The 22,416-nt window shown below is 42.5% G+C and overlaps 2 protein-coding genes and 1 long non-coding RNA gene across 5 annotated transcripts in view; 1 reads left to right on the top strand and 2 right to left on the bottom strand.

The window, feature by feature from the left end:
- Positions 1–181: 181 nt before the first annotated feature.
- Positions 182–6,011, bottom strand: ADPRM (ADP-ribose/CDP-alcohol diphosphatase, manganese dependent). The gene is made up of 4 exons (XM_079966189.1): positions 5,181–6,011; positions 4,063–4,702; positions 2,501–2,617; positions 182–827 (listed from the first exon to the last, which is right to left on the bottom strand). The coding sequence occupies exons 2-4, from the start codon at positions 4,685–4,687 to the stop codon at positions 517–519; spliced, it is 1,053 nt and encodes a 350-aa protein (XP_079822315.1). The 5' UTR covers positions 4,688–4,702; positions 5,181–6,011; the 3' UTR covers positions 182–516.
- Positions 6,012–6,183: 172 nt separating this feature from the next.
- SCO1 (synthesis of cytochrome C oxidase 1) lies at positions 6,184–15,220 on the top strand. Of its 2 annotated transcripts, none has more exons than XM_079966261.1 (6): positions 6,184–6,358; positions 7,599–7,689; positions 9,185–9,382; positions 12,319–12,411; positions 12,563–12,678; positions 14,383–15,220. In XM_079966261.1, exons 1-6 carry the CDS (start codon positions 6,206–6,208, stop codon positions 14,512–14,514), a joined length of 783 nt encoding a protein of 260 aa, XP_079822387.1. In that variant the 5' UTR covers positions 6,184–6,205; the 3' UTR covers positions 14,515–15,220. The 2 variants fall into 2 exon arrangements, with proteins under 2 accessions (XP_079822387.1, XP_079822388.1); XM_079966262.1 differs by having other exon boundaries at positions 6,186–6,358; positions 7,596–7,689.
- The window catches only part of LOC307210413, a 186,543-nt gene continuing 175,023 nt past the window's right edge, over positions 10,897–22,416 (bottom strand). For both annotated transcript variants that reach the window (XR_013835972.1, XR_013835973.1), the window contains 2 exons: positions 22,187–22,294; positions 10,897–11,028 (listed from right to left, as the gene is read on the bottom strand). This is a non-coding gene — a long non-coding RNA (uncharacterized lncRNA). The remainder of the gene's footprint in view (positions 11,029–22,186; positions 22,295–22,416) is intronic.

Here is a 22,416-nt window from a genome sequence, read left to right as displayed (position 1 = left end):
TATAGGTTAAGAGAGAGCATAATAACCCATCAGTTTCTGTGCTAGAAGCTACTAGCAAAGTGAAATGCATTGCAAATATGATCTGTAATATTATGAGTCTTGCTTTTGGTCCAGCCTTCAAACGGTATGATAATCAGACTTGAGTAAATATGCAATTATTAATATTTTAAACAGAAGGTGTCCAGCCACTAATTTTTATTTTATGTTTGCAAATTTAAATGTATGCATTTCTAATTATAGAATTATTTATAAATTTTCAACTAAAAAAAATACATGGTATATTAAATAATTTACACACCAACATTCTAAAATCAGAAAAATATATATAGAACAAATGCCCAACACTGAATCAAATGTAATTGATTACATTTCCACACCTCACTAAGTAGTGCAGACATTTAGTTTGCTTGACACTTCAAGTTGAACATGCCAATCCGTGGGCTGAAATGAGCTTCAGGCAAATAGTTACTCCAGCATAGTGCACAATGCATTAAATAGTAATCAGACCTAATACAATCATCTGTGAAAAGTCTGATAACCTTTGTAATGCATCACTCGATCTAGAATCCTTCCTCTTCCTTCTAATACCATCCTGTCATGATAGACATGTATAGTTCCAAAAGCATGGCTTTCTGGAGGAGTTTCTATAATCCCATCAAGAGTAACATGGTGAACTCCATAAGAGTCTAAACAGTATCCACCAAAATGAAGGTGGCCTGCAAGAAAGCACACCACAGAGTGATGCGAGTGGATGACAGAAAGGGCATCTTTATAATTCCAAGCCAGGGCGACATCGCTTGTAGAATTGGGGTGGATGGGTATGTGCCCTGCAACGGAGGAAGAGAGGCACTCAAAACAGATGAAATTTCACAGTTGTTAACACAGCCCTCCAAATGCTAAAGCTGCTGAGTTCTGCATAATTTGGCAGCTTCTGCTGAAAATGGCTATAGTATTCTCTGCAATGTTCACAATTAGATAGACACCTGAAGTCATTTTTAAGCAAAATTGTTACGAATAGATGTTATGAGCTGAAGGTCCTTGATTCACATGGTAGACCAATCATGATGAGATCACTGAGTAGCAAGTAGAAAATTACAATTTCTTATGTTTGAGCACCAATTGTGGTCCAACACCTTCCAGAAGTTCACACGGTTAACTAGCCCTTCTTTACGGGGTAGTTGTAAAGGTACTGAAATAATACATGTGACACATTATGAATACTTAGGAAAGCATTCCTTGCACAACCTGAAACTGAATAAATTTAACTATAATAAATGTATCTAAAATAAAGCAATATATATATGTGTGTTCCTCACTTTGATGCACACACAAAGAGTACATTATACTTTGAATAATACTTATACTGTATCTAGTCATTTAGACATCCTTGTAGAGATGTGGAACTGGGAGAAACAGGAGTAACTAGTCCACATTTTCCAACTATCCTGTATTTCTTTTTTGAGAAAACAGCTCAAATATACTTCAGGGCTTGAAAGAATAAAATGGAAGCCAAACTGGAGGCCTGATTCTCTCTATCATGGGTTTGCAAGGTGACACGGATTCTCTTTTTATTTCTTTAGAAGATTTATATTCAGGTGTTCAACTGAGTGATTCTAAAAGCAGCTTAAAGCAAATTGTAAAACCCACACACAACCTAGCAGTGTTTGGTCCTCTGGTCAATTAGATGAGGCCACAATGCACTTCTCTTCAATCCCAGGGCAACTATCAGTTGGAACGGAGTATTCTCTCTGGCACAAAGAGGGAAGCAAACTCCCCACGGCTGCTGCTTCCCTAGGGGATAGAGCCAGTCTGGTGTATCCCTTCCTGTGATGTTCTTCCTGGTGTGCAAACTCTCACTGGCCTTTAATCTTCTAGTTGGCAGAGTATACTTTATGAAGAATGAAGCATTGTGATCAAAACCCACTACCCAAATTTTAGCATGTGTCAGCTAAAGCAGTGGAATGAGATGAAGGGAACCCTCAGTCTTTTGCCTCTAGTTCTAATGACCGAGCAACCCTCTCATAAGGCACTTTTTTCTAAGAAGTGTTCTACTGCTTGTGTTCCAGGAACTCCAAAGGAACCTGATTTCCCTATACTGTTTACCAACATCCAGCACCATTCCTTCCATAACCTCTGATTTACACCCTCTCCTTAAGGGACGGTGATTTGCAAGATCATAAATTGGACCTGACTGTGTACCAAGTTTAATTTGTTTTGCAGAGCACCGTGTGGCTAAGCACACACGATCCATTTTTAATTTGCATGCCGTAGCTATTCCTGTAGACCTCAACTTATCCTGAAAATGGATCTAGCCCACATAATGGCAGAATCAGACCACTGTGACATGAACAGAGTTCGCTCCAAAGGCCAATTTTGCGGGTGTGACTCAGGTTTGAGAAATGGCTTGTCGGAATTGTAAAAAGCAGAATTTCATGAGATATACTGTGATATTCTATGACAGTTGCTGTGCCTTAAAAAGTGAAAAATGAAAAAGTCTTACCCATAATTACAACTCTTTCTTGATTTTTGTCAGCATATGTAAGGACTTCATCAAGCCAATCCAGCTGTTCTTGACTGAATCCTCCATTGAACTGCACAAACTGACGTTCAACAAGACCTGTACAAAAAGAAAACCTAATAAAAAACCTCACCAAATAAGCCATTTATTTTTTCGGTTACAAATGTGCATTTTAGAAAAATATGCATTTTCTCCCTACAGGGACTTTTAAGTTAACCTCATTCTTAAGAATAAACTAGCATTCAAGGCAAACTTTATAGATCAGTAAAAATACTTTCTTTAAAGATAAACATAACAGATATTCCTGTTCTTTAGCATGAAAAAAATGGGACCCCACTTGTAGTTGTTTCTACAAATTTTGCATCTCTATGAAAGGGTATGTGGCTGTGCTAACGTATTGCCAAGTCTTGATTTAAAGCTTTCCCACACATTCTAGGAAACAAGAGATCCTATTTGTCCACAACATGTCTCTGTGGGGACTTTTATGCATGAGGAAGAGCCATGGGGAACCTTTGCAGCTCATAGGCAAGTACTAGCCATGCATTTTCAGATATTCATCTCCGTTCCAGACATTACTACTGCTTACTGTAGTGACTTGCAGTGTACAAATTGCAAGTTATTTTTCCAGTAATGTTTAAGAAAGTCCTAACTATCACAAGGAAATCATAGCTCAACAGGCCAAGATATGAATGAGCCTCAAGGCTGCCTACACACAGCACTCCACTCTTCCCTTTGCACAAGTGAGTGAACCAGCCAGGAAGTATTCAATTAAACGAGTTTGATGTTAGGTGTACACTAGAAAACTGTGGTTAATGGTTTCAAACCAAGCTATTGCATGAAGCCATGATTAAAGTTGGGTTCTTAGCCTGGATTTTCCCCAAGCTGTTAACCAAGCTTTCATGGTTGACAAGGAAGGGAAATGATAATTAAGTAAAGACTTCGTGGCTTGATTTCCAGTTTGCATAAAGGAAAGAACAATGCAGCTGTATGCAGAGCCACGAGGCTCATATTGTGGCTTAGGAAGCTATAATTGTTTGTACTCAGCCTATTGCTCCCAACCAGGAAACAACCTTTAAATCATACATCCTCAATCGTAGTCAAAGCATTTGATTCCCCATTTCTGCAAATTATAATGTTACCATCTCTTGCTTCCTCCAAAGTATGCTATATATATGTAAACATTTGTACATATTTGCATACATTCAAAATGTCATATTGAACATACCTGGCCTACATTCAGGCATTAAATAGTTACTCTGAGATAAGTTCTCTATCCTTTCAGGGGATTACATAAATGCCATTAATGTACAGCCCTGCCCACTGCCTAGCCTAATCTGGTAGAACTTTTTGTGTAGAAAAACTGCCACTCAAAACTGAATGTTCTTTTGTTGTAGTCCCCTTCCACACACTTTTTAAGTCAGAGAAATACATGCAGATGTGTTCATTTTTCTGAGTGGCAGGTCCCTCAGTGTAGCACAAGGTCAGGTGCTACCTCAATGTGAATCTGGAAACATACAAAAGCCCTGCTCAGCACAATACAGTACCTGATGGACTATTCAGATTCTCATTTTGATTTTTTTCTCGCAGTAGTTTTAGAGAATCTTGATATTTTTTGCTAGATGTATCCCTCCCCAGAATACTTATATCATAAGCATCAAGGATGACAAATCGAAATTTAGACACCGGGCAAAATTGATATGCATAATAGAATTCTGAAGCTTTGTCTCTAGTGGAACTCTGGTCTCTATAAGAATTGCTAAGGAAAGTCTGTTCTTGTAAGTACTTGGTGTTCAGTGAAGAATCTACTAGATAGTCTCTGCTGAAGTTGTAAAATTCATGGTTGCCCCATATATGATGGACTGGGGCCTTGAGCTTCTTAAATTCTTCCAAGACTCTTCCAAGTGCTGTCTCTGACATCTTAAGTTCAGCATTGCAGCCATCAATGATGTCTCCAAATTGTAATACGAACTGAACATCTGTTCTATTCCAGTCTTCGATTGCACTCTGGAGGTGACATAGGCTATGCTTATAATATCGCCTGTTCAGTCCGCAGAAATCATAGCCATCTTCTCGATCAGCATACTGAATATCTGTTATGACTCCAAAGGAGAAGACTGCCTCAGAAGTTGTGGCTCCTTGTGTGCAGCTACAATTATTATCGTCATCCATAACTGCTCATATGTCCTGCCAAAATGTAGCACAAAGGAAGAAAGAAAAGGATTTTGTTCAAATACTAAACTGGTGTTGGGGGGGAAGTGTGGGTGCCTATGAATGTGTTACTCAAATATAGCTTTCAGGCGGCATTACCTGTATTTTGGAGAAGCTAGTCTTCTATAAAGCTGACGGAATACAATGTAGCCATCCTGTGCATATGTACAGTACTTGGATTAGGAGCAAGTTCTACTGAACTGCTGAGTAAACATGCAGAGGAATGGGCTGCACCGGATTTAGGGATATAAGTGATTTGAACCACTTTCACTAAGAATTGAAGCCAAAGGATTTGGCAAGTTACTTGCCGGCTTATAAATCTGCAGAAAACAACCACAACCCAGACATCTGTCTGCCTAGCCCTATAAACTCACTAGAGGAGGGAGAGGAAGTGTCTGGAGAACCCACCCAACATCGTTACTATGGAAACGAGACACATACCCATACCACTCACCTCGCTTTAAAGAAGCAGACCGGGGAAACCCAAGTCCTCTTCTGAGGCAAAGCAGTGAAAGGAAATTAACCTACTCTCTGAGCATCATTTCATTTCCTGATCCATTTGCCCCTCCTCCTTGCTTGCTGCCTTCCCTCCGCCATAGAGAAATGGAAGTAATTTTTTAAAAGAAGCCCTTTTATGGTAGGCGGTGAGTGGAACCAAGGAGGCAAGTCTAGCGTCACAATCAAACTGTCTATAAAGACGAAACTTCCTGGTTATTTTTCAATACTTCCTCCGTCTCAGTCACCAGAAGTTCGGAAGCAACTGAGAAATGGGAAATTTGGGCGAAGCTGTGATTGGGTCCCAGAGAGTTTGTGCTGTATTTTAAATAGGTTTTTTTAAAAAAACACTTAAAAACAACAACTTGTCCTTGCAGATGCCAATGCAAGTCTGTTATCCTCGTACTGCGGCTGGGAAGGGGGGAGATGGTGGCTTAGGACGGCTGTGCAGCGCAGCCCCGACTAAGAAGCAGATCAGGCTCTTCAAAAATGACTGGCCGTCTCTGGATCGAGGGCTGGCGGAAGACACAAAAGGAAACCATTTCGCCCCCTGAGTAACTGAGGTGACATAACTGCACGACTCCGGCGACCCAAAACCCTCCTTCCTCCCGGTTTCAATGAAAGCCAACCCCCGCTTCCGGCGTGCTTCCGTCACTTCCTGTTCCGAAAAGCGTTTCTCCAGGACATTTCCGTCGAGCTAACTTTCAGAGAGACGAAAATATTAGAGCCGAATGCAGCACTGCCTCTATGAGCACTTCCGGGTCTACTCCTCCCCCCCCCACTTACAATCCCGAGCTAAGCACACGTAGTGATGCCAAGGGAAAAGACGAGCGTGCTCATTGTCCATGGATAATTTTTTTGAAAGAACGCCGGCGAATTCAGTTGCTGGCGAATGCCAGGTTTTTCCCGGAAATCCAACCTTTGTCACTACTCTTGCTCTTTCCTAGTTCTATGGGCTGCTGGACGGGGCGGGCGGGAAAGAGGATGGCGGCGGCGGCGGCGACCCGGCTTCGTCCTCTGGCGGTTTGGGGTCTCCGAGCCCCTCCGCCGCGCTGGCCTTCCCTTCGCTCTCGTGCTCAGCCCTTGGCTACACTGCCGCCGGGGGAGAAGCCGCGGGAAGGACCCAGCAAACCTGGGGTGAGCCGCTCCTGGGCGCATCCAGGGAAGAGCAGGGGCGCCTTCTTCCGGGGCAGGGCGGGGAGGAGGCGCACGTGGAGCCCTTGAGGGAGACAGATGGTTTTCTGTCTGCTTGATGGAGCCGCTTCTCTTGTTTCGGCCGCTGCAGGGCTGCGAAGCGACGCCTGCTGACCAGTTGCACCCCCGTTTGCATTTCCGCTTAAGTAGTGCAGGCGGAGCTACTTCTCGCCCCGCGCATGGAGGAGAAGCGAGAGCCCCTGAATCTCTTCCAAATCTTAAGTTGCTGCTTTTAGCTGCGCTGGGTTCAAGCGGTTGTCTGCCTGCGCCGGTTGAGGTATAGGCAGTGGTTCTCAACCTCTTTTTTCATGCCCCACCTAGGCATTTCTAAAATCCCGATGCCCTCCCCCGTGACATATAATTCTTATTCATCAAAAAGTGAACTCCTGTTCACGTATAGGAAGCCTAAAAGGTCACCCCCTGACCGTTAGGTCCAGTCGCGGACGACTCTGGGGTTGCGGTGCTCATCTCGCTTTATTGGCCGAGGGAGCCGGCATACAGCTCATGTGGCCAGCATGACTAATCCGCTTCTGGCGAACCAGAGCAGTGCACCAAAACGCTGTTTACCTTCCCACCAGAGCGGTACCTATTTATCTACTTGCACTTTGATGTGCTTTCGAACTGCTAGGTTGGCAGGAGCAGGGACCGAGCAACGGGAGCTCACCCCGTTGCGGGGATTTGAACTGCCAAACCTTCTGACCCAGTGCCACCCGCATCCCAAAAGGTCATTAACTTGGTCTAACTCATTCTCAAATTGCCCCCCTTAAAAATCAAATTGCCCCCATGGGGCGTGTGCCCCACGTTGGGAACCACGGCTATACAGTAAGCCCACAGTTTATGCTACATTCTGGGGATCACATCTAAAGCTGAAATTGCTTACTGTATAGTCAAAACACATTGGGTTCAGTGGTGGGTGGAATTGCCAAAGTCCCCCCCCCCCCCCGAAGCCTGTCCCCTTTTTATTATATATGTTTTTAGCTAAGCGTGTAAAACGGAATGAACACAAGTTAAATTTGTGTAAGTTGCATGCTTACTGTACTGGAGAGGAGATGGAAGGTGTAAGAAGACCGAGCTTTTGCTTACCGAAACAAGGTAGTGACGAGGAAGTTGAATGAGGAAGTTGGCTTGGTGAGCAAGTCCTTTATTTACATGTGCACTTCTTTTTCCTCCTCTTTCCCAGTAGCCTGTAACTTGGAAGACTCTGGCAATTACTTGTGCTGTTGGAGGAAGTCTGCTAGCAGCAATGAAGTTCTTCAAGAAAAAGAAAGAAGAAAGTATGTAAAACTTACCGTGTCTATTGTAGAGTCATTTTTCACCCTGCTGCACAGATGCAAAGGCTTTGCGTTCTTTCTTGGCTGTGTGAATATTTTGTGGATGTAGCTCACTGAGTGCCTATCCTCACTGCCCTTACCTGTGCTTAAGGTCTAAACTATTATGTGAGAAAAGGTTTTTGATCCTAGGAGATTATCGCTTCTCCTAGCTTTTACCCAGCAACTTTCTTACCCCTATCTTGTTAAGATGAATCCCTTAATGCTGCAGTTGATACAAAGGTAGGAGCACTGCTACCATGAAAATATATGTTGTTGTTGTTTAGTCGTTTAGTCGTGTCCGACTCTTCGTGACCCCATGAACCAGAGCACGCCAGACACCCCTGTCTTCCACTGCCTCCCGCAGTTTGGTCAGATTCATGTTTGTAGCTTCGAGAACACTGTCCAACCATCTCATCCTCTGTCGTCCCCTTCTTCTTGTGCTCTCAATCTTTCCCAACATCAGGGTCTTTTCCAGGGAGTCTTCTCTTCTCATGAGGTGGCCAAAGTATTGGAGCCTCAGCTTCACGATCTGTCCTTCCAGTGAGCACTCAGGGCTGATTTCCTTAAGAATGGATACGTTTGATCTTCTTGCAGTCCATTGGACTCTCAAGAGTCTCCTCCAGCACCATAATTCAAAAGCATCAATTCTTCGGCGATCAGCCTTCTTTATGGTCCAGGTCTCACTTCCATACATCACTACCGGGAAAACCATGGCTTTGAAAATATATGGTAAAAGATAAAAAAGCAGTGGGTCCCAAATGCATCCTGGGTGTGTAAATATTGATACCTTTAGTAGATGTTTTCTGATAACTGTTTTCAGAGTTACTAGAACTGCTTAAAGAAGTACCTGAGTATTATGAAGCTAGCGAACTTTTTAGTTGATACTTGCTTCTGATAAGGCAAAAAGTACTTCTAAGACAAATGGGAGGGAGCGTGTCCCAAAACATGTTCCAAATCCCTTGGGTGAAGAGGCAACAAGAGAAAAGAAAAATGATTGAAGGCTTTGCAGATAGATTCTGAGAGAGGCTGAAAACTTCCAGTCTTACTGACTCTTTCAGATGTTGATTACAGTTAGATTTCTTGTTGTCATTTTGGAACTTGCAGTCAAGTACCTGACGTTGCTTGCATTTATTTTGTAACACTTATTTCCCCTTGTCACTTTTGGCTTTTTTCTTGTTATTAAACCCCACCGCCCTGCCTCAAGATGCTGGGCTTTACCTATACTAATCTATAGTTAATGGAGCACCCTCATCTACAGTGAGCATGGCAATATCAAGAGTATTGGCTGGGAGTGGGGTACTCAAGCCAGATGCTAGTACTAAAGAGTGATACAAACTTAGTTGTCATAAAGGAAGTGTGGGGTGCAGGAAGAATATAGTTGCAGCTTTGCTGGCAGTGCTATAGAATCTCTTAAGCTGGAGAGGTAGGCAGGTAACCTTCCACTGTGGTTTGATTTCAGAGGCAGAGAAGGAGCGGAAAAGGGCTCTTGGAAAGCCATTGCTGGGAGGCCATTTCTCACTCGTCGATCACCAAGGGCAGCCCAAATCGGATCGTGACTTTCTGGGCCAATGGGTGTTGATCTACTTTGGTTTTACACATTGTCCTGACATTTGCCCAGAAGAACTGGAAAAAATGGTTCTTGTCATTGATGAAATTGGTAAGTAAGCCATACTGAAGCCCAAACTCTCCCTGAAATAACTCTTCATAGATAAGAATCTTACTCTGTTCTCTAGGTTAATAATGTTTTTAGCTTGTGTTGCTCAGGCAGTGGCAGATTTGGGTCTGCACAAAATTACCCCCCTCCCCCTAGTTATTAATATACATTGTAAATTGAGAAGATACCTCTGAAATGTGACTACCAACAATAAATTGCCATTGTTGAAATCATGTATTTTAGTCCGTTGCATTGCTTCTACTCTTCATTTCTCCTACTCCTTAATTAAAGTCAGTGGTAAGTAGGTTCATTACAACATGGGTGGCCAGCACAATGCCTGTGAACACCTTCATTGGTGGCCCTGAACAGGTGACATAGGTGGGACTTTGTTCTCATAGAGCTTAGTCTGAAATAGACAGCAGGAAAAATAGGAGGGTAGGAGGGGAATACAAGTATAGGGATGAAGTAACGTGATCAGAAGCTGTTACGTGTACTGAAAACTTGGCTGCAGAAAATATGGCTTTTGAAGAACAGGAGAGAGTTGGCACCGCACCCAAGTTCTTGGAGGGAGTTCCACTTGCAGGGGGCAGCAAGGAAGAGAGGGCCAGTCACTTAAAGAAGCAGGAAATCTTTAATCAGCTGTAAGTGATAAAAGTTGGAGGAGCAGGGATCATGTAAGACAGATAATTACCAGCAGTTGTGTGGGTAAAGGGACCCCTGACCGTTAAGTCCAGTTGCGGATGAGACTGGAGTTGCGGCGCTCATCTCGCTTTATTGGCCGAGGGAGCCAGCGTACAGCTTCCGGGTCATGTGGCCAGCATGACTAAGCCGCTTCTGGTGAACCAGAGCAGCGCACGGAAATACCGTTTACCTTCCCGCCGGAGCGGTACCTATTTCTCTACTTGCACTTTGACGTGCTTTCGAACTGCTAGGTTGGCAGGAGCAGGGACAGAGCAATGGGAGCTCAGCCCGTCGCAGGGATTCGAACCGCCGACCTTCTGATCGGCAAGCCCTAGGCTCTGTGGTTTAACCCACAGCGCCACAGCCTGTAAATAACTTAAGTAAATAACGTAAAGTAAGTAAAGATAACTTTACTCTGGTAATGGAAGGGGGATAAGAAGTAATAAAATATTTTGTGTAAATTGGTAGAATATGAAGTCATGTACTGTATGGAATGGAGCTCTGCCCTTTTGAGACCTGAAACTACCTAGATATGCCTGCAGTTTACTAATCTGACCTTAGTAAAAGGGAACTGCTGCCCCCTAGTGGCAGTATTTTCATTTCACTGTGTTATGGATAGCATCTCCTTGTGGCATATGAAAATTCCATTCATCTGCTGCAGAAATGGAATTTCATATTCATTTCTGGAGTTCTTGTCAAAGTGTATGGGCTGGCATTCTCTAGTACACCTGCTGGAATGTTTATTTACTAATAGAATATACAGATTACAAATAGCTAACGTGGAGCTTCTTGGATGCAACATATTTCTTTTGAAAGGAACTAGATTTATGGCTACTTTTCCTACACAATATTCTTGAAATGACAATATTCCTTTTTAAATCACTTACACTTATTTCCCAGTCTTTTCCTGTTATTAAGCAGTGCCCCCATCTCCCTGGCTGCCATCTTCTGCTCTGGGACCTGCCCTGCTGGAGGGCAGGTAATAAATTTAATAATAATTAAAATGTATATTTTTAATTTTCCATTTTACCCATTAAAATTTCTGCAGAAAATAACCAGGGTTTAATCAGACTGTGAATAGATACAGACTGTAAATATTATATGCATAGGTTCTTTTTAAAATAAGAATCTGAGTGCGCAAATATTTATTCCTGTGCATTAGGCCTTCAAGCTGTGGCCTATAATTGGGGGTCCCTGAACAATGGTTTTCAGTCTTTTCGGGACCCTCATTTAACTTCAGCCTGAAAAACAGGGCCTGTTTTTAATTTCACCTTCTATTGCTTTTTCATTGATTACACATATATATATCTCAATGTAATAAGCTCTCCATTTCCCCCTCTATTTTATGGCTTTTAAAAGACCAATAAAATCCAGATAATCTCTCTGTGCCCATCCTTCTCCATACCTACTTCAAAAGAATATTGTGGTGCCATGGATGTACCAGGTCATCTCTTGACCTTATGAGTCAAATCTCACCTGTTGCACACCACTGGTAAGAGGGGAAGCTTATGAAGTATTCATCAAATGTTGGCCATGAGCCTGAGTAGCTTCCTCTCTGGTACAGGCAACATGTTCGTCATTTAGGAACATAAGAGGGGGCTGCTGGGTCAGGCCAATGGCCCATTTAGTCCAGCATCCTGTTCTCACAGTGGCAGCAATAATAATAATAATAATAATAATAATAATAATAATAATAATAATAATAATAATTTATTATTTATACCCTTCCCATCTGGCTGAGTCTCACCAGCCACTCTGGGCGGCTCCCAATCAAATGTTAAAAACAATACAGCATTAAATATTGAAAACTTCCCTAAACAGGGCTGCCTTCAGATGTCTTTTAAAGATAGGATAACTGCTTATTTCCTTCACATCTGAAGGGAGGGCGTTCCACAGGGCGGGCGCCACTACCGAGAAGGCCCTCTGTCTGGTTCCCTATAACCTCACTTCTCACAATGAGGGAACCGCCAGAAGGCCCTTGGCGCTGGACCTCAGTGTCCAGGCTGAACGATGGGGGTGGAGTTGCAACTATATTAAAACAGCTAGGGTATGTGTTGCAACTGATAGGAGGACCCCAATATTTAATAAAGCATCCACATTACATTGCATTTTCTCCAAAAAAGGCATCCCACAAAAGCACCGTCTTGAAGATGGACTGTAATAAAATTGGCACGTTCTATGGTAATTTATGACCTGGAACGCAAAAGTAGCCTTGAGTCAGTTAGTGGGATATTAACTATCATGCTTTATGGCGACAGATGAAATCAAGTCTCTGCCAAACATCACTCCGCTCTTCATCACGATTGATCCGGAGAGAGACACGAAAGAAGCTATTGCCACATACGTTAAAGGTAATGTTAACCTCCATATCTGATATTCTACTGACTCCCTATACACCCAGCTTTGTAGAGCTGAATAGCTTTTCCAACAGTGGAAGAGGGTAATAATTTGAGCCCTCATCTTTAATGTCAGCTGATTTAACAAGCTCCATTTCTGTTCAAGAGTTTTCACCCAAGCTGATCGGATTGACGGGTACGAAAGAACAGATCGACGAGGTGGCTCGAGCCTATCGTGTCTATTACAGCTCTGGTCCCAAAGATGAAGATAATGATTACATAGTGAGTAACGTTTTTGCATATGTTACAGATTGATAACACTAGTTGGCTCCACAGAAAAGGTTTTGAACTTTCCAAATGGACAAGGTGAGTTTAGGGGGAGTTTCTCAATTAAATCTCTTCTAAAGCAGAGAATCAGAGGAAACCAAAAGAGGATGGGGAAATGGAGGGGTGGAAGTCTTGCCTAGTTGTGGGGATTTTATAGGGTTTTGGGGTGTGTCTGAAAAATATCTGGAGTTGGAGCAGCTGGTTTGTAGTTGAGTGATATTTCTGAATAAGGTGAGAGGAGCAAAGTTGTAAAAGCTAATAGGCAATTGTGAGCAAGTGTTACTGGAGGAGAGAGTACATAGTTTGTTCATAATGAGAAGGCTTTCCATGTGAGACCGCAGTGTTTCTTCATTTGCCTTTTCTGTCTGCTAGAATACAAGAGCTCAGAGGTATCCTTTTTCACATGCAGGGAGACAGTTACTGAAAGGTGCCCCGTTTAAATTGATCTGAAAAACAGCCTGGCAGTTAGAAGTAGGCCTCAATAGGTGTCTTGGAGTTTGATGTTGCTGTGTAAAGGTGCAGGATCCAAGCTTGCCTTTTCTTTTTAGCTAGTCCTGATTGGGCTATTTGGCCTGAAAAGCCCAGGTATGCCCTCTTCTATCACAAGCCAGCTTCCCTTCTCAGAATACTCAATGTGAATTCTGTGTGGGGTGTTATTTGTCATGCAAATTATTAAAACACAATTTTGCCGCTAGAGGGAGCTAGACAGCAAATGACACATGCCTTACTTATGTCCTGTTCGGCTTAATCTGCCTATGTTGTTTCAGGCAGCATTTTTAATTGACCTAGATCTTAATGCCTGTTCTTTAGAATCTAGTTATTCCAAAGTGCCAGCTTTGTGTTGGTCCCACTTCCCAAAAAGTCCGTCCTTTTGTTGACAAAATAAGATAGTGACACAATATGAATGTTTACCTATGATCAGTATTGACTAAAAGTAATATCTGAATTGGCCTCTTCCCTGTCCCGCTAGAGAATATTTCAATATTGCTCTTCTTCTTCCGTAATCTGAATGAGTAAATTCAAAGAGAGTGCTGTGTCTGCCCTGTCTTCTTGAATTTCCATCACATGATGAGCAAGGACTGTCTCTGTTATGTCAGAAAGAGCCATGGGGTCTTTGCATTTTCCTGCTTCCAAGAGGGATTCCAATAGGAGACCATTGAGTTGCATTGGGAGGGATCATTCTCTCCGCCCCCCTCAGAGAAGAGGTTTATTCTTCGCCGGAACAGAGAAGAACCTTGCATGTCATGTGATACAGGGAAGTTATGGAGGATCTTGAATGCAGAAGGCCAGTTCTGAAGTTTTAAAAATCCTTAGCTCTTAGGGAAAGTTTGGATTTCATGGAAGAGCCTTGCTTTTTTAGAACACACATACACAAGGTTCTCAAAAAGCAAACTCCTGTGAGGTTTCTTTCTTCTGCAGGATGTGGCTGCTTTCACAGCCCTCTATTGTCGCTTGCTCTCTTTTAGTTCTGTTGTCAAGTAAAGAGCCACTGTTTGAGGCACTTCTAGGCTGCCTAACAAGCTCTTGGTTTTGTGAAGAAATCCAGAGCTAGAGAGGCAGTTTGATAATTCTAGTGGGTTACCGCTGACCAGAACCTGCCCTGCTAACCTAACCCTCCTTTCCACTCTATCCCCAATTTGTCTTGTGTGTTTTCTGCAGGTGGATCACACCATCATAATGTACCTTCTTGGACCAGATGGAGGCTTTGTTGATTATTTTGGGCAAAACAAGAAGAATTCTGAGATTGCTGCTGCAATTGCTGGACACATGAGACAATATAAACAGAGCTAGGAGGTGGAAGGTTTTGCACTAGAAAGCAAGGAAGCTGCATATCAGGCAGGCTGGTCCCATGACACTAAAATGCAGCTAGTAACGTGCCATGGAGATGATTAGTTGGATGAAGTGTTGCGGGAGTAATCTGTCTTGGCAATTTCCTTAAGCACTTGAATTCTCAGCTAAGGCTATACCTACGGGCTAAGACTCAAATGGATTAAATAAGGAGCTGGACATCATACAGCAAAAGTACTTGACCAAATATTTTTCTCTGAACGTGCCTTGCTTCTTAAAGGCCTTTAGGGATGACGCAGAGGAGGTCCCAGTGAGAGGGTCACCACTGCTCAAATCCATTCACAGGAGCATTCAAATCTTTCCCTGCTCTTGTAATGTGCTTTTGTGCTGTGCTGATGCATGTACAGTGGGGTGCTAAGTTGAACTGTGCTCAAGGTATCAGTCATGAGGAGGCTTGTTTGGTATCTCTGCGTCTTTTGACTCAGTCCCACGTCTTCAACATCGCTTTCAAAACTTTCCTGACAGGCGTAGGAGCTGGGTTTTTTGCCTTTTTGAAATGATTATGGTAAGGGTGGTAGCTATATTGATCATGGATTATTGATCAGGTAAAGTGGTGTTTAATCCACAGATAATGAAATAAAGTGGAAGAAACTTAGAGCCTGTGTTCTTTGAAATCTCACGTCAATTAAAGTGAATTTCTCTCTCTGAAGTATATACCACCTGTTTCCTTCGCATGTTTTTTTATTCCTTAAAATCTAATGAACTGAAACAAAACTGGCAGGTATAGGACACATGGATGAATATGGTTGTATATCATGCACATTTAAATCTGTCAACAGTAGAAGGGGCATATCCCCCCTTCCCCCATGCAGCACTTTTCAGGTAGCACACTAAAATAAACGAGCCTTTGCCCTGACTTTGGAGTGGTAGAATTTTTTTTGTAGCCAGCTTCCTAGTTAATGAATTCTGTACCTTATATTCATAGGGAGGAAATGTTCAAGTTGAAGATGCTTACAGCATCTGAGTAATTAGAATAGATAATTTTCTCTCTCTGGGTAAATAGGTTGTATCTTATGATACAGAATAGTGACAGGCTGCTGTCCATCTTCCTTCTTCCCCCCCCCCCCGCCCCCCCTTCAAGTGTGCTTATGGATTTCTGTTTTGCGTATGCTGTGCATCAAAGAGTTCTTGGGGAATGTGCCTGGGCCAATTCCCCCCTCTGGAGAAAGTAATGTAATGTAAGAAGATTCTCATATATCTGAAATATCTTCTCTGCATCTGAGATACTGGATAGATTAAAGGAGACATTGCCTTTTTTCCAAGTGTCCACCAAGAATTTCCTTGGGTCAGTTTGCATGAAGTGCTTTTGTGACTTTGGCAGAATATAACCTTCATTCTCAGCTGTTCTAGGCAGAGGCAGCTCTTTCTCCTACTTTACACACACTCTGTATGTGTGTGTGTGTGTGAGAGAGAGAGAGAATTGCCAGAAAAAGCACCATATTTTTCGCTCTATAAGACGCACCAGACCATAAGACGCACCTAGTTTTTGGAGGAGGAAAACAAGAAAAAAATATTCTGAATCTCAGAAGCCAGAACAGGAAGAGGGATTGCTGCGCAACGAAAGCAGCGACCCCTCTTCCTGTTCTGGCTTCTGGGATAGCTGCGCAGCCTGCATTCGCTCCATAAGACGCACACACATTTCCCCTTACTTTTTAGGAGGGAAAAGGTGAGTCTTATAGAGCACAAAATACGGTAGGTAACTTAAGTTTTGCTTTTTATTTACTGTGCACGCACACACACCAGTCTACTTTGAAGGTACATTGCCAACGCTGCAAAGTGCAAATATCAACATCTTCTGATGTTTTAAAGATACTAAATTTGCTGTTGGCTGTTGGAAAATAGCTTGATGTGCCTCATCTCCCCTGTGAGTCCCAGATTTGCATTCTGTTTTAAAACACAGTGCACAAAATGGGAAGGATGTAGAAGCATAGAGCAACATGCCGGGCAGAAAGTGTGGTGGTTAAGGAGAGATCGCTCAGCTTGTGGTGTGGAAAGGAGAATGGACCATGGCTATTATCAGCTGAGCTAATGGCAGAGAGGGCTGTCAAGTCACTAGCCATGATGACTAAGCTCTACCTCCATGGTCAAAAGCAGTAGTTCTTCTGAATACCAATGGCTGGAAACCACAGCAATCTGGAGAGTGTGCTTGAGTTACGCTTGCTCATTTCCCACAGGAATCTCATTGGCTTCTTTGCGAACAGGATGCTGGTCTAGATGGACCATTAGCCTGATCTAGCGGGCTGTTCACATTCTTACAGCATTTTCTGCCACTCTGCTCAAGTTAGTGAGGCTTGGAAACGCCTTATTCAAGGGTTCCATTTCAGCATACTGTAATTTTTGCTCCATAAGATGCACCAGACTATAAGATGCACCTAGTTTTTGGAGGAGGAAAACAAGAAAAAAAATATTCTGAATCCCAGAAGCCAGAACAGCAAGAGGGATTCCTGCGCAGCGATCCCTCTTGCTGTTCTGGTTTCTGGGATAGCCGCACGAAGCCTCTTCAGGGCAGTGGGAAAATGTATACAGGATCTGCTCAGCGCTCCCTTTAACGAGCCGCATGGAGCATGTTTGCGGCTCTTGGGGGCTTTTCCCCTCTTGCTGTTCTGGCTTCTGGTTTAGCCATGCGAAGCCTCTTCAGGGCAGGGGAAGCTAAGCGCAGCTAAGCCAGAACAGCAAGAGGGATCGCTCTTGGGAAAAGCCCCCAAGAGCCGCACACACACTCCACGCAGCTCTTTAAAGGGAGCACTGAGCAGAGCCTCCCGCCTGCATTCACTCCATAAGACGCACACACATTTCCCCTTATTTTTTAGGAGGGGGAAAAGTGTCTTATGGAGTGAAAAATACGGTATTTCAACTCACAATCTGAGTGAGTGGTGTGCGTCTTTGTATCTTGACAAGAAATTAGGGGCAGAGGGAAGAAGTGCTAAGTATCTGACTCTTCTCTCAAAACCAGTTTTAGGAGGTGTTGAGGCTGTGGAGCATTTAAAAAGAGAAGTGACAAAGTAATCCATCCTGGGGCCAAGATCAAGATTTCCAAAGCACTGGGCAAGACTGTTCGCTGGGTGGTTTGAAGCTTTATCTTCAGCTACTGGAACAGGAAAGGAAACCAGATCTCTGCTACAGGAAAGGAGAATGTGATACTTCAACAAGTTGCAAGAATGGCATTGTTGACGTTGCCTGGCTTACATGAACACCACCCTACAAAGTCCAGGTTTGGCAATTCCCCTTACTGAAGTAGTGGGTGGTATTCAGCTAGGGTTTTGTCAGACTAAACCCACTGAAACTAATGGCCCTAACAGTCATGCTCATTAGTTTTGCTAGGTCTACTCTGGGTAACACTTAGTTGAATACCACCAAGTATCTACCAAAGTGTCCAGAGATGCACCTTTATAAAGAATAGCTTTTTTTATTTTGAAAGGGTGTGTGTTGGAATGGCACTTGTTCTTCAGCTAAAACCAGCTCATTCCTGTTCTCTGCCCTTTAGAGTTTCACTTTTGTCAGCACTTTCTTGGCTCAGGCTATTGGGGATCGTCTTACAATAAGGGACAACTGCTGCATTCCAAGGGGGGGAAGTGGATTCCTTCTGGCACGCCTTCCACTTTCCATAAAGTGCTACAAATAACTGGGGAGTCAAAGTCAGTAGAAAGGAGACAGATTCTTTCTCTGTTCTTTGTCTGTCAGCCTCAGTCATACCCCAAGTAATCAGAAGAGGCCACTCAAAGCCATTGAGAATTGTGGGAAAACCTAGAGCTATAATTGGTGGAGAGGTGGAGAAAATGTTGCACTGATACAGTACCTTAAGCTATTTCCATCAGAACTTCAGGGGTTTGTGGTGTCTGTGTCTGAAAAAACAAGTGCCACAAACTGTAAGATTCTTCAGCAGCTAATAATTCTCTGTATTAACGCTTGCATAGAACTAACCTGCTCTTGATACATTTCTCTGAGGTTGAAATACCTTTGTGGCTAATTCAAAAGGCTTCACCAGCAGGACTGCATATACTTAAAATATTAATAAACTTGGGTGCTCAGGTATTATGGCTATGTAGCCAAATGGAGCCACTGAGAAAGCAGAGAGAAGAAGCAGGATACTTGGGGAAACTCAGTATTTGCAGAAGAAGGAAAAAATCTTTAGCTGACGCCAACAAAACAACCCAATCAGAACGGGGGGGGGGGGGGGGCGGCAAGTGAGGCCAAATGTTTGCAAGGGATAGATGAAAAACTGGGGCATGGCAAGTTCCAACAAGAGCATCAACACTGTACCATTTTGTTGCAGGTTCAGCTTACCTGTTTTGAATGAGTTTGGGTTTCCAAACTAACTGTAGGGTATCTAATATAGTTCTCAGCGGTAGGAGGCTTGGTTTCTGAGACAACTGCTCTCTTGTGTTACAATCCTCCTTGCTTTCATTGGCTGACCCTTTTTTATATACTCTGATGAGTAATACTGCTGGATGATGGATCCAATTCAGGGTCACAAACAGTTAATTTCAAGACACATAAAACCACAGATGCAGTCAAAAATTGGTTCACTCCTTAGTTCTCCCCATGCATAGGTGCATAGCACCATTTTGTAGCATATTTTCTAATGTTTACCATCATTTTATATAACTTGTAATTAGTTTTATGAGTTTGACATAGACCAGTTCCAGCACTATTCATGTACTCCTACATGTGTCCTTTGATCAAACCTAAATTTCTTCTCCGTCTATAGGAGTGTCTCTCAACACGTACAGTGGTACCTCGGGTTACAGACGCTTCAGGTTACAGACTCCACTAACCCAGAAATATTACCTCGGGTTAAGAACTTTGCTTCAGGATGAGAACAGAAATTGTGCTCCGGCGGCACACCCCATTAGCTAAAGTGGTGCTTCAGGTTAAGAACGGACCTCTGGAACGAATTAAGTACTTAACCCGAGGTACCACTGTATTACATAACAAAAACAGGAAGAAAGTGTTTTTTGTTTTCTTTTTTATCCTGGGGGGAAGAATGATGATGATGCAGAAAGAAGTAAAAGAAGCATGAAATTGTGGGATTGACAAGAAATATCTCTTTATTTTGATTGCTGAGAAAAGGAAAGGACCTGAGACTTCGGATCTTGATGATGGCAATACTTTCTGATTAGAATGGGTTAAAGACAAAGCTTGTAACATTATATGAAGATTTAAAAAAAGAAGACCCTCTGGCCAATGGTGAATTCCTAAGTATGTAGCTTAGAAGAGAGATGATGGCTCTTGTCATTGTCAAAAGTAAGGGGATCACAAAACTCTTTTCAATTCTGTTTTAGTTTCTCTGACGATACTGTAAGAACTGCACATAGAACTCTAGGACTGACTACAAGATGCAGGGTTTTTTAAAACACTGCCTACATTTTTCTATACCGTTCCTGATATCCCTTGATATGGGTTTCATGGATGTGTGTATCCCTGCAACACTTTGAGCTAGTATTTTCAGGATAACATTCATGATTACAATATCTCTTTCTGCGCTGGAACTTATTGTATAAATGGATGGCAATTATTTTGTCATTCATATTCATATATATCCATGTGTGTGTGTATGTGTGTGTGTATATATATTCATGTGTGTGTGTGTGTGTGTGTGTGTGTGTGTGTGTGTGTATATATATATAATTGCCATCCATTTATACAATAATATATATATGCCTCTCAAACATATATATGCCTCTCATTTTACATTTGATATTATCTATAGAATTACCTAGATTTTTTTTATGGTGATACAGCTCTCAAAGCAGCTTAAAAATCATTAAAATATAAAACACTATAACATTCTAAATGATTCTTAAAACTTATGACTACATAATTTGAAGCCAAAAGGTTTCTCTTGCCCTTTTATAAAACAGTTTCCGTAACTTCTATGTTCTGGAGCATGCATTCACAAGCCCAACCTCCCCAAGACAGGAGAGAGCATTGCTCCCAAATTCAGCACACAGTTGGGTGTAGAAGAGAATATTGAATTTCATTTCCCAGAAATAAATGAATTAAAAGAAGATGAGGGAGGCAGCTGCTAACCCGTACTAAATGAGGATCAGACATGAGATGGAACTGCTGGGAGACAGAAAATCCAGCCTTATTCAATAAGCACTAAAATGAATGTTGAGGATTGGCTTACTGGCAATGGACTGAGTTTCCACACGAGCAGGTTTGCACACAGTGTGAAGTATAATTTACCTCTAATAAATAAAGTAATGGAGGAAAGAGCTTGCAGTGTACAGATTCTTTTGCATATCGTTATACAGTGCCACCTCGGGTTAAGTACTTAATGTTCCGGAGGTCCATTCTTAACCTGAAACTGTTCTTAACCTGAAGCACCACTTAGCTAATGGGGCCTCCTGCTGCTGCCGTCCCACCGGAGCACAATTTCTGTTCTCATCCTGAAGCAAAGTTCTTAACCCGAGGTACTATTTCTGGGTTAGCGGAGTCTGTAACCTGAAGTGTATGTAACCTGAAGCGTCTGTAACCCGAGGTACCATTGTATTATTTCAGCTACTATTAGCATTGCTATGATTTTGTTACTGCTCTATACATATCAGGGAATGCCCTCAAAAAAAACTTCCATTAATTTTCAGATCAAGTCTAGGCGTACTACAACTGTCCCTAAATGGTGGTTGAAGAGCTGCTGGGGAGGTGGGTCACAGGACTTATTTGAGTAGGTCTTCCAATTAATGGCATTGGATGTTGGGGAGAAAACCACACACACACACAAGAGGATAAAGAGATGTGGATGCTTGTTCAGGAAGAAGGTTGTCCAGCCGGACCTGGACAAAAGAACAAAGGTTGAATCTCCTCCGTGAAAACTTACCAAAGAAAAGAGAGTGCCAATAAACAAGGATGTTGTCTGGAAGAACAAGGGCTGGAGGAATACCCTTTCCTGTCCACGAAAACAAACTCTTACCAGCAGCCCCTTCTCACCTTGGCATTGGTGGAATCTGCACAACAGCAAAGCCATCCTGTGTGTCAGCACCTTGTTTCCTCAGCCTTGCAACAAGCAGACTCTGTAAATAATGCCTGGAGTTTCTGCAAAGATTACAAGGTGTGTTGGCCACATGAGAAGGCTCTGAGGAAAACATGAAGTGTCGATCTGCAAGGCAAATACTCCTAATTAAATCAGGATCAAATGTGGCCATGGGAATAGTCAAGGTGCCGGAGGACACTGGATAGCTGTGATAATTTAAACAACTCTATCAAACTCCCTTTCCCTTTTTTGTTTAAGGATGGGGAAAGAGAAGCTCTGGGTGCCTGCAGGAGACCTGTTTGTTGAGCATTCATCCTGATTTTCTTTAAGTGAAAGGTTTGGCTGATTTGTATTTATTTTAATTTTATTGAACATTTGTTCTGAGTTGAAATAAATAAAAAAAATTGTCCAGGAGCACCTTAGAGACCAACTAAGTTTGTTCTGGGTATAAGTTTTCAGATACACAGAAGTGTGCATGCACACAAAAGCTTATACCCTTAACAAACTTTGTTGGTCTCTAAGGGGCTCCTGGACAATTTTTTATTTATTTCGACTGTGTCAGACCAACACAGCTACCTACCTGAATTTGTTCTGAGTTGTTTGTGGGGCAGTTATATGACAATAAGCGGATTGAAAACTTACCTGAAGGCAGCACTCTTCCTGAAGAGGGTGTATCAGTCAAAGCACTTATCATTTCTAGACTACAAACAGGTTTGCACAAGGACAGATATTTGTATATTTATGTATTCCCTGGAACAGAAAAGCCTTGATGGTGTCTTTAGTAATTACAACAGTACAGAAAAAAACTGTGCATTATTAAAGTGTTTCCCTTCCAGTGCTGCCTATTTCAGATCTATTTTTAAACATCTATT

Source organism: Podarcis cretensis (assembly GCF_951804945.1).
Source record: "Podarcis cretensis genome assembly, chromosome: 2".
Taxonomy (NCBI): Eukaryota; Metazoa; Chordata; class Lepidosauria; order Squamata; family Lacertidae; genus Podarcis; species Podarcis cretensis.
The sequence above is the reverse complement of the archived record's forward strand: the minus strand, read 5'-3'. Positions and strand labels throughout refer to the sequence as shown.

Excerpts from the sequence above, each read along its gene's own strand:
- SCO1 (XM_079966261.1), top strand. The coding sequence starts at position 6,206 with ATGGCGGCGGCGGCGGCGACCCGGCTTCGTCCTCTGGCGGTTTGGGGT. Across the intron at positions 6,359-7,598 it reads AAGGACCCAGCAAACCTGGG|CCTGTAACTTGGAAGACTCT; the intron begins GTGAGCCGCTCC and ends CTTTCCCAGTAG. Across the intron at positions 12,412-12,562 it reads TATTGCCACATACGTTAAAG|AGTTTTCACCCAAGCTGATC; the intron begins GTAATGTTAACC and ends TTTCTGTTCAAG.
- ADPRM (XM_079966189.1), bottom strand. The coding sequence starts at position 4,687 with ATGGATGACGATAATAATTGTAGCTGCACACAAGGAGCCACAACTTCT. Across the intron at positions 2,618-4,062 it reads GAATCTGAATAGTCCATCAG|GTCTTGTTGAACGTCAGTTT; the intron begins GTACTGTATTGT and ends CTTTTTGTACAG. Across the intron at positions 828-2,500 it reads AGAAAGAGTTGTAATTATGG|GGCACATACCCATCCACCCC; the intron begins GTAAGACTTTTT and ends CCTCCGTTGCAG.